At 43.4% G+C, this 12110-nt stretch overlaps 1 protein-coding gene across 3 annotated transcripts in view; it reads left to right on the forward strand.

Moving 5' to 3' along the window:
* fmnl1a (formin-like 1a) overlaps positions 1–12110 on the forward strand; it is a 294620-nt gene that overhangs the window by 174808 nt on the left and 107702 nt on the right. For 2 of the 3 annotated variants that reach the window (XM_048614675.1, XM_048614674.1), the window contains exons 6-8: positions 1347–1400; positions 1900–2043; positions 8543–8648. In XM_048614675.1, coding sequence (XP_048470632.1) covers positions 1347–1400; positions 1900–2043; positions 8543–8648 — 304 coding nt within the window. The remainder of the gene's footprint in view (positions 1–1346; positions 1401–1899; positions 2044–8542; positions 8649–12110) is intronic. The other variant, XM_048614676.1, reaches the window with a different exon arrangement.

A 12110-nucleotide genomic window follows, 5' to 3' on the forward strand; every position in this document is an offset into this window, starting at 1 on the left:
CACGTTGAGCAAGCATTAAAATTATATACTAAATATTTTATCTGCTGGCAAAAAAAATAATGAGGCACTAAATAACCAATATATCGTAAAACTACATGAGGGCTTTTACTTCTAACATCCATCAACTACATTGTTACACTCAAACCAGCCAGCTTGACACCTTTGCTAGTTAGCTGTAAGAAAACAAATTAAAAATAGTGCTGGCATATATTATGAACAACAACATAAACTGGCAGCAAGCTGAAGGTCACTCATTCAATCTCTGGGTTCTGCTGGCCTTTATAAACCAATTGGACATCATTCTTAAGGTCCATGGCTTTTTAATGGCCCTTATTTGGAGTTGCACTGGTATGTAGTGCACTGTAACAATCTCCAATTGAGTCAAGTTTGATTATCCTGGGACAACAGTGGTGCATTGAAGCCCAAACTCAATCTGTTTGTTGGTCGTATTTTGCATTAAAAAATTCTTGTGAAATAAATCATATTTTAGCATAAGAAGAAAACAATACATCAGAAGTAAAGAAAAGTGACTTCCTATATTCAGTAATATATACTGCAGAGAGATTCACTTTTAAAGTGGAGGAATATTTCATAGGGTCTCTATTCACAGAAGTGTGCATTGTTGAAAGCCTGTTGTTATAGAATAGACAGGGTACCGATAATTATAAGTAAAGATTTACATGCAGAACCTACATTAATGACTTACTTGAAAAGAGTGACATGATCTGTGGTGAATTAACTCAGGTTGAATAATGTTTTGCATTCAGTGACCCTCAATTCTTTGGACTACAAGTTAGCCAGTGTCAACACAGTGTGGAGCTGGAGGAACACAGCAGCTCAGGCAGCAGGAGTAGGAAAGTCGACGTTTCGGGTTGGGACCCTTCTTCAGAACTATCTCCAAGTTAGCCAGTGTTCCTCTTATTTAACCCCTGTGTTCATGTGTGGATATTGGATGAAAGTTGAATTGGACCCTATGTTATGGCCTCACTTCACCCACAAATTCCTCCCACCCCATTAAACAAGCCAGGCCACACTGGCGCTGAAATAGTTAGCATTGAGTTGGTTTGCGGGTAAGTTCAAGGCAGGCAGGGATGCAATGGGAGAAAGAACATTGAATAGCACAGGACAAGGCCCTTCGGCCCACCACGTCCATGCTGACCATGATGCCATTCTAAACTAATCCTATCTGTCCGTGGGTGCACTTGAGCTGACAGTGGCCTGCACAATTAGTGTATTGCCTGTTGACCATAATAAAAGCATTTCTTTAGCCCAGCTCAGTCTATAAAGCTCAGTTTGGTGAACCGTGTACTGACATTTCAACAACCTACTCCCGTCTTGTTTTTCAGATCATTTAAAGAAACTGCATGGAATTTTGTGAGGAGTTTGAGTTATGTTGAAAGGTACTTTTGACTAATGCTCAGCGGGTGGGCTCTCAAAATACTAACTCTTTCAACATTCTGTTCTCCACAGACGTCTCTGTATTAATACTGCTTTAAAAAATAAAATTCTGCTTTTAAAAACATATAGTTGATAAATGCAATTCATCTATAACCATTTCTAATTTAGCATAATTGCAAAATGAATGTAGTTTGGTGTGTCTTAAGGGATGAAAATATTGGATCTCTTTTCAGCTGGTTACAACTGTGAGCAGGATGTTGGTGTATGTGTAAATGAAGGATGCTAAATTTAAACCCTTTTGCTCACCATTGTAGTGGAATACACCCAGACATGAATTATTTGAGCTGAAAGAGTTACTATTTGTCCAGTTTATTCTTTTGAGCAGTCTTGGGCACCTCATTCTGGGAGAGCTGGAATGCTAGACTCAGGACAATGGCGAAGGTTTTGTGTTTTCTGATCTAACCAAAGGCTTGTCCTGTTTTGCTTTTCTTCATGTCTCAGGCACGACATGGAGAGCACAGACAATGGAGGAATTGTTTCTGAAAAGAGCAAACCCTTAGACAGATCTGTGGAGGACCTCAGTAGAAGCAACTCTTCACCTACCCATGGATCATCCAGAACTAGTGGCCGTCATCTCACTGTCAGGTGAGGAGGGGACAAGGGGTGTGGTCTCAAAGTGGTTTAAATGATCGCTCTGCCATTGGTTTTCTTGTTTGACTGGAAACATTTAATGCCAACTAGTAGTGTGGCAGGATGATTTTGAAACCAAAGCAAGCTCAATTGCCAACTACTAGGGCTCCTAGGTTAACAACAATATTTTGTAAGTCAAGTTTATTCTACCGTATTCTGAAAGTTTTGGGGTGGTTTTATAAATTCGAGCCAGTGAAACTCTGAATCTGGCATATGTAAAGTTACAATCTGTTCTCCTGTGTTTAGTCTGTAACTTTGTAACAGAATAAGAACACTTTGAAATGATTGCATGAGCTTTGGAGGGCAAGGTGGGTGTAACTTCCAGTTGTACATTTTAGACAGTGAACCACTGGAGCAACTCATACACCCATCAGAGTGCAATGGTGAATAATTACTGCGTTAGTGCTGATATTGAGAACACAGTGGTAACTGCAGAGATAAAGCTCTCTAATCTGGTGCACGAATGATGGGTTAAAGCTACTTTTTAAGGATTGGGCCAATGTAACACTTTTTCCACTAGGGGCCCACGCTGCTCCACTTCCTGTGCAGTCTGAGTGAAGCCACGGGTTTAGTAGCAGAATAGAGCACTTTGGTGCTATAGGTGCACAACGCACAGAAAGTTGTTTAAGGCAAGCTGAACTCATTCTAAACCGAGCTTCACTGAAATCAAAGAGAGGAGGAAAGAGATCTTAGTCACATTGATCTGGATCATATTAGAATAGAATATAAATAGAAATTTATTGTCACATGAACTTTTGCATGAAAAATACAGTTTTATAAATTGCCGCACCACAGTGCCTTCATCAATGACAGAAGGCATACATAATAATTTTTAAAAAAGTAAAACTAAGACAAAGCTCATCACAGTTCAGCCAATGACTCCTGAACTCAGGGAAAGCTGATTAAAGAATGATTGAATAATGTGAAGGCGCAGCCAGGATGAGGCCGTGATTCTGGGACGAGACCTCCATTCGAGGACGAGACTGCCTCTCTTAGAAGACACCACCTGCCAGGCTGCTGGAACACCTGGAAGCTGAAGATAAAGAAGACCACCATGCCGGGGCAAGACCACCATGCCGGGACAAGACCACCATGCCGGGGCAAGACAGTCACACCGGGAGAGCACCACACTGTGCCAAGACTGCCACCTCTCCTCCTTCAGGCACTCGGGCCTAGCCACGGACCTGAAGCTTCCGCCTAGCCTGCAGTTCTGGGCAGGGGACGTAAGCCCAGTGCCTGCTCCTTGCTCACCAGAGACGCCAGGCTGGGATGGAGCAGCATCCGGCTTGTCCTGGCGTTGCTGTTGCTGTGCGGGAAGTAACAGGACACTGTGGCAACTCATTGCCCCCTCCGGTCCTCCAAACCAGTCTAACAGGTCAGGTATTGCTGGGGTGTCTCTGGAGGGATTGCTCGGTTTGGAGACAGGGCTATAATTTTCCTGTCAATGGATATTCTTTCAAACCTACCAAGGTCAAGATCTCAAGATTAAAACTGTTTGAAGGATGAGGAGAGGATTAGATGAAGACAATTAGCACTTTGTTGGGGTCATTTTGACTTTGTGCAAAAATGGGCACCCGTTAAACAAAAGACCATTTTATGCCTTTCCTCATTTTTCTTTTTATTCACTTCAAAGGTTCGAAACCTGGGCCTGACTTACTATCACCTGTTTTACATAGACACAAAGTCAACTTACCCCTGTCTATTTACATATTAGAAGGCCCTTATCACCAGGATCCAGACTTTTGATACAAATGTGACATAACCTCAGCCATGTGTTCCATTTCCCCACGAGTTTTGCTGAAGCAATGACAGGAGATGGGGACAATTTGCTGAGACAGCGAAGACACTTGTGCCCCTTAATTCTGTAAGAGAAAGCAAACTTCAGTGATGGAATTAGTGCTAACATTGTGTCATAACTTAACAGATCACATCTGCTGATACAAATAGGTGCATCGCAACCTCCAGAGTCTTCCTCCAAAGAGGACATGGCTGAAGTGGTCTGAAAGGGCAGCTAAATCCTCTTGAATCACAGGCACAGATATGTGGTTTCTCCAGCCCTCCCTTCAGTGCTTTCCAGTCATTAATTTATCACGGTGAAACCCTCTGTTTTCAATCATTATCCACTTGACACAGTGACAGTACAATCTTCCCTGCTCGGCTGCACAATGAGAGACCCGACATTAAATAATGCAGATAGGCGTATTGTATGATTGCAAGTATCTAATGAAAATAAATAGGCTTTTTACCCTGAAGATATCTTCAAGTGAGTTGTGAATAAAAGTAAATGAACAGCAACTTTTTTGCCAAAGTCTTATTTCGCTACCATGGCCCACTTTGATGTTGAGCCTTCTAACATGATAGACAGCTGAATATAAAGAAATGTTGCTGTCCCCTCCTCCTATCACTGCAGTTATTTTCATCAACCTCTGCAGCAGAAGGGACTTGACCCTGGACCTTCTGGGTGGCATGATGGCTCATGACCCAGTGGTTGGCACTGCTGCCTCACAGCGCCAGCGACCCGGGTTCAAGTCCACCCTCGGGCGACTGGCTGTGTGGAGTTTGCACATTCTCCCTGAATCTACGTGGGTTTCCTCCGGGTGCTCCAGTTTCCTCCCCCAGTCCAAAGATGTGCAGGTGAGGTGGATTGGCCAGGCTAAATTGCCCATAGTGTCCGAGGACGTGCAGGCTAGGTGGACTGGCCATTGGAAATGGGCGTTACAGGAATAGCGTAGTGGGTGGTGGCTCTGGGTGATGCTGTTGGGCGGGTTTGTGCGGACTTGACGGGCCGAATGGCCTGCCTCCACACTGTAGGGGTTCTATGATTCTGGCTCAGAGATAGGGGCACTAACATGGCACCACAAGAGCCCACCAGAGATGCAGAGGTGTGAGGCCTATTGCTTCCCCAAGCCATCCATTTCAGCCATTAGTGTAAATAGGTTGGGAGACATGAAACTAATTTTCTTGCTGTTCCTGCCATCTCAGATCACTGCTCCCATTGCACTCACAATCCCCAATCCCTAATCCACAAACGAGCGTGTCATGGGGCAGCCGGCCACCCTTTTACTGGCTGGAAGTACCTGAACCACACTGATATAGGTAAGGCCTCTGGAATGCCAAAAACACAGCTTGCATTAAGTAATGTGTTAATCCTTGTCACCCCCACATGCTCTTACAGAAGGCTGAGCTCTCATTATTGATGATATAACATCCAGCAGAAGCCCCATTAGAAGGTGGAGCCTGGGTGAACACTAAATAGGAGGCCCAGCAGATACATTTGAAACATCTGAGGTAAAAAATAATCTTGGAACACAAGTTCGGGGTAACAAATCATTCTACAAAACAAGTCAGTCCTGTGTTCATGCTTATTAATCAATGTGCTCAGGTCTTATTCAACGAGAACAGTTCATGAGCTTCAGCAGTTGTATAGCTGATGTGTTAATATTAACCTCTTTCTGTGTTGCTTTCATGCTTCTTGGGGACGCGTCTTCTTTCGGTGGGTACATGAAGAAAAAAATCAAAAGCTAACCAGAGAGCAGTATTGCTTTAAATTCTATAAACCATGTAGGTTCCCTCTAAGCGATGAAATTGTCCTAAGAGTCTCCATGTTTGATGTACTGCTCACCCACTGTGTTCTCCTGTTTAGTCCATGTGTAATATGATGTTCAGTCCACACAGATCTGCTGTATGACGTACTGTTCAATCTATTGACCTCCCCCTATGTAATGCTGCTTGTACTGTTTTACAAACCTCCCTAGATACACACTTAGGATGGCTAAATGGTGCAGTTGTGCAAGTGTGAGTCTATATATATATATGTGTGTGTGTGTGTGTGTGTGTGTGTGTGTGTGTGTGTGTGTGTCCTCACTCCACAGCGGAGTGACAGATCCTTCAAACCACAAAAATCACCATTTGCCTTTGTCTCGGAAATGAGTATCTCAGTGCACCAGACACCTGCCCTTAAATGCCTTCAAGCATGAGTCAAAGAGGCCAACCCCTTCTTGACCAGTAGTCAATCACCTGCTTTGCAGATGGTCCATGTGCACCACAGAGTCAGGCTGGCTCGAGCCCAGCTATGAACAATGTTGGCTCATAGCTCTGTGATGTTTTTTAATGCTTTATCTGTACTTGTCGCTCACCCTTAGGAATTTACCAGAGACATATAGAGTTCTCCAGTATGGGTGAGTAATGAATTTATCATTGCAGACATCAGCAGAAACTATGGCTGCTCACCGTCTTGTCATTGGCCAATGAGTGAAATATACCAGAAATAAGACTTAAAATATCATGGCAACCATTTGACCTGTTGCCATGATGTAAAGTTCATATACATTGCCCCAGTGTTGTTGCACACTTTTTGATTTTTCTTTTGCTGAGCTTCTATTTACAAGTGAATGGTAACAATTAGAAAACAAAGGAATCTGCTCCACGTTTAACCTGAATTCATTGTCAAATGTTCAGACAGACCAGACGTCAGCTTGAAATTATTCTCTTTCTGTGGTCTCTTTTTTCCTTGACCACAAAAATGGAAACAATGGGCAGCGCTTGATGGGGCCTGTTCGATTGGGAAACGCAGTGGGCAGTGGAATTAATTAAGTCGGAGCCGAAATGTAGATCTCTTGAAAATGGATTGAAGGGTAGAGATTAAGTCAGAGACGTTATAGCATCTGATGGGAAGAGTTCATCAACTGCACTCCTCTCACCATTTGAGCTCCCTGGGACCAGCCTGTAGTATATCTGAGTCATAAGGCCACATGCAATAGGAGTATTCGGCTATTCAGCCCATTGAGGCTATCCACCATTCAGATAAAATCATGGCTGTTCTTCTTGTGGCCTTAACTCTACTTTCCTGTTGCCCCCTCCATTAGCCTTGCCTCCTTTGCCAATTGAAAATCCCTCAAACTCAACCTTGAATATATTCGATGGCTAACCACCAGTGCTGACTCTAAAAGAGACACTCACTAAATTCTGAAAGAAGAAAGTCGTCCTCCCTTCTGCCTGAGGTTTCCTGCTTTGATCTTGGACTGGAATTGGTCTGTTAACATGGACAGTAAGTCATGTCATGTGCCTTTTTCTTCAGGTGCTCTCGTGACTAGTACGTTTTGAGCAACCTGCAGAAGTTTAGGAGAGTCCGGCTCAGTTTTACAACTTTTGGATCAGGCGGATGACCTCCATGAGGCGTTCCAACACTGCAGTGGAGGAGCGTGCCTCTAGAGCCATCATCAAGCTGGCTTGTTCAAAGTGTGCTTTTGCTGCTTTGCCTGGGTCTGAGCACCTTGTGCAGCCGGTATTGTAGCACTGTGCCACCTGGCCATGCACTGTGACAGGGTGAACTGAGGAAGCTTTGAATGTGCATGAGCCATTCCTGGATGCTAGGGCCATGGAGAGATGTGTGAGGGATACAGGGCATGGCCAGGTTTTCTCTTGTTATCCATGCCTCTCCTGCTGTTGCCTGAGAACCTGTGGGGAGGAGGTTACTGCTAGACTGAGGGGCTGACCTCCATACAGGCTCAGACATAGGTACAATGGAGAGGGGGCTCGGATGTGATGGGAGTGAAGTGCCCTGACCAGAAAAGTATAATGAGGAGTGGGAATATGGGAGAATGGAGTGGTTTGAGAGGATGCAGGAGCAAAGAGCTGATGGAACAGGAGGTCTATAGGAAAGTTAGGGTTACAATGTGGAGTCTCTGTCTGAGAAGCTCCTTGTAGCCAAACTGCCAAAGCATCACCTGACTGCAACATTCACCAATGAAAACACGGCCTGTCACAATCTTACACCTCCTGTGACTGCCCGCCACCCCTTCAAAGTTTAATTAGAATCACACCTGTTTAACCAGAATTGGTGCCCTGTCCGTTTCTGCTTTTAGAACCCTGCTATTAAATTCCACCTTTTTTATATTCATCAACAGGATGAGGGCATCGCTGGCTAGGCAGCATTTATTGCCCATCCCTAATTGCTCAGAGGGCAGTTCAGAGTCAACGACATTGCCGTGGGTCTGGAGTCACATGTAGGCCAGACCAAGTAAGGATGGCAGTTTCCTTCCCTAAAGCGCATCAGTGAACCAGATGGGTTTTTCCGACAATTGGCAATGGATTCATGGTCATTATTAGATGCTTAATTCCAGAGTTTTTTTATTGAATTCAATGGCGGGATTCAAACCTGGCCCCCGGAACATTATCTGGGTCTCTGGATTAACAGTCCAGTGGTAACACCACTAGGCCATCGCCTCTACTATTTCCTGTACCTGTACTCTATCAATCCACACAGATATTTTCAAACTCCCTATTCGGTCTATAGTACCGTCCCAGGTTATTTAAAAGTCACTGAGCCTCCAGCCATCAGCCTGAAGCAGATTCCACAGTCTCTTTCTCCCCGTTACCAATCATGCATTAAAAACACAAATCTAGTCTCCTGAAACTCATAGGTCATAATGTCTGCTCATTGGGTCTGTCACAGGCACACCATGCACAGTAGAAAAGCACTGAGGAACTCCCGGATTGTGAGCCAGAAGGATGATGTTCATGTCTGTATCATGTGTCTACGTGCCATCATGAACTACCAGGTAAGAGGAAACCACTTGGTCTCTAATGTATGGGTTTTGGCTTTAGATTGGATTGAGCTCCTGTATTTGTTTCCTATTCTGTACCTTCCTGACTCCATCTCAGGAACTTCTACAGTGTGCTTCTGACTGTCAGTTTTATTAATCTCTTGAGCATCACTCTTTACAATGAAGAATTTATCTTTGTTTTCTAATGAAAATATAATTTGATAAATCTCCCCCTCTGAATTAGTGAGTGGGTATGCCGCACACTGTAATCCCTATCTCTTCAGAACTGCCCCTGGTTCAAGCCCTGATCTTAGGTGAAGCTGATCAAGTTGGATTCATGCCTGGATGACAGATTCTGACCTTGAGCTGAGAAATCTCCAAATCTTAATTCACGTTGGAAATCGAAGTGCAAAATCTCGTAAAAAGATATGTTATCAAGTGCTTTATGTTCGAGCAGTCGATATACAATCAGTTATGTTCCAGTGTGTACACATTTATTAATATAGAGAATGTTAACCCTAACCCTGACCCTGACCCTAACCCTAACACGATCAAAACATACAAATGAATACAACTTGAATGACTCACCCAATACAGTCTAGTGTAACATCCAGAGTGATTTTTTTTTTAATTCGTTCATGGATATGGATGTTGCTAGCTAAGTCAGCATTTATTACCTATCCCTAATTACCGAAAGGGCAGTTAAGAGTCAGCCATATTATTGTGGGGCTGGAGTCACCTGTAGGTTTTACCAGGGAAGGACAATAGATTTCCTTCGCTAAAAGACATGAGTGATGTAGATGGGTTGAAATGCAGCATTCCTGTAACACTGCGCTGGCGTTTCAGTTTGGATTAAATGCTCATCCTGAATGGCACAGTCAGCATCAGTATCTGAACTTACGTTTCAGCTCAGTCACAGGTTCGGTTTAGGTTTAGACAGGTTAGAAGCGAATGAGAAGGAATGATTGAAAGCAAGATTTTCTCCAATATGTGGGTGAAAGTCACTGAAGAGAATATAAGAGCTAGGAGCGGGAGTGGGCAATTCAGCCCCTCAAGTATTTGAAATGATCATGGCTGATCTCATCTAGGCTTCAACTTCACTTTTCTGCTTGCTCTTTATAACCCTTCAACCTGTTACTGATCAAAAATCTGCTTATTTCCTCCTTAAACTCACTCAATATCCCAGCAATGCATACACTCGGGTTTAGTGAATTCCACAGATTCATGACACTTTGAGAGAAGTAATTTTTCCTTATCTCGGTTTTAAATCTGCTACCCCTTATCCTAAAACTAAGACTATCGTTCCACATTGCCCCACAAGAGGAAATTTTCTCTCTGTCTACTTTGTCAATCCCCATTAGTGTTATACCTCAATTGGATATCCTGTCATTCTTTTTAACTCCAGAGAGTATAGGTCTAAACTGCTCAATCCTTCTTCATAAAATAAACCCTTCATGGAATCAATCTGGTGAACCTCCTCTGAACTGCCTCCAATGTAACTACATCCCTCCACCAGTAAGGGGACCAAAATTGTATACAGTGCTCCACGTGTGATCTCATTAATGCCTTGGACAGTAATGGCAACACTTCCCTACTTGAATACTCTATTCTTTTGGCAATAAATGCTAAAATTCCATTTGCCTTCCTTATTATCTGCTGTACCTACAAACCAGCTTTCTGCGAGAAATGGCAAAAGTACTAATTAAAAATAATGGTTCTAAAGTTATTATAGCACCAAAAGATTAATAGAACAAAGCTGAACCATGCAGATGGCTACATGATGTACATTTTTCTAATCTGTTGTCCTGCCCTTCTTTGGGTTGACTTTGAGTAGTTTGGGGCATCCAATCCTAGAAAAGGCAGAGAGAATGTACAGTGTAACTTGCCAGGAGAGTACTTGAGATAAAAAGCTACAGCCATAAAGCAAGATCTGGGATCAATATCCTTGGTCTCCCTTATAATTCGTATCTGCCAAATCTTGCCTACATGTGTCTGACATGCTGTGATGGAATATCAAAAATGTGAAACAACAAAAGGAGGCTAAGAGGATATTTAATACAGGATTTTAAAATGATGAATGATTTTGAGGGTGATGGGAGACTATTTGCTTCATTGGGGAAGTTATAATTAGGCTTGTCAATTGAAAAATTGTAAGGTTAAGGAGTGGGGATAGAAATAGTTTTGTTTTGTACAAGGTCTTGATACAGAATGGAATGCTTTAGCACGGAGATGGGTTAAAACTGAGACTATTGTAATTTGTTTAGCTAGTAAAGGGAAATGACAGGGGCAGAGCAAGACACGTAGCTTCGACAAAAGAATTAGGTGATGGAATTAGTCTTGGGCTGAACGAGCAAAGAGCTGTCACAGACAACTCTTCATGCACAGTGCTAAGGACCAGGCCAGACCTCCCTCTAAATATATTAAGAAGGTAACGTCTTCTAATTTTAAAGGTAAATGTGGGTGCTGTGTTCCAGTTGCAATTTGATTGGTCAAACTACTCGACATTAAGGTTTTTGAGAAGATTTGTAGCTTGGGTTGTGGGTGAGGTGATAGACCTGCTCCCCGAGCTGGTGTGTTTGCTTGCAGATGTTTCGTCACCTTGCTAGGCAACGTCATCACTGCGCCTCCAGTAAAGCGTTGGTGTTCCATCCCACTTTTTCCTATGTGCCTCGTTTTGGTTGGCATCACTTCCAGTTTTGTTTCTCAGTGGTTTGTATATGGGGTCCAGTTCAATGTGTTTGTTGATGGAGTTCCGGTTGGAATGCCAGGCCTCCAGGAATTCCCTGGCATGTCTCTGTTTGGCTTGTGCTATTATGGATGTGTTATCCCGGTCAAACTTGTGTCCTTCTTTATCCACGTGTATTGGGATCAATGAGAATTGGTCATGTCTCTTGGTGGCGAGTTAGTGTTCGTGTATCCTTATTGTCAGTTTTCTTCCAGCTTGGCCTATGTAATGTTTCTCACAGTCCTTGCATTGTATTTTGTATAGTACGTTAGTTTTATTGGTTGCGGGTACGGGATCCTTTACGTTCAACAGTAGCTGTCACAGGGTGGTTGTTGATTTGTGGGCTACCCTGATACCTAGGGGTCTGAGTAGTTTTGTGAACATCTCTGATATGTCTCTGATGTACGGTAGGGTGACTAGTGTGTCTGGCCGTGTTGTATCTTCTTGTTGTGGTCTGTCGTGGAGGTACTGGCAGATGGTGCTTTTTGCGACAGGAAGACACAACACGGCCAGACACACTAGTCACCCTACCGTACATTAGGGACATATCAGAGATGACCACAAGGCTACTCAGACCCCTAGGTATCAGGGTAGCCCACAAACCAACAACCACCCTGTGACAGCTACTGTTGAACGTAAAGGATCCCATACCCGCAACCAATAAAACTAACGTACTATACAAAATATCATGCAAGGACTGTGAGAAACATTACACAGGCCAAACTGGAACAAAACTGACAATAAGCATGCAC

The sequence above is a fragment of the Rhincodon typus genome, chromosome 30, assembly GCF_021869965.1.
Source record: "Rhincodon typus isolate 14 chromosome 30, sRhiTyp1.1, whole genome shotgun sequence".
In the NCBI taxonomy this organism is placed as follows: Eukaryota; Metazoa; Chordata; class Chondrichthyes; order Orectolobiformes; family Rhincodontidae; genus Rhincodon; species Rhincodon typus.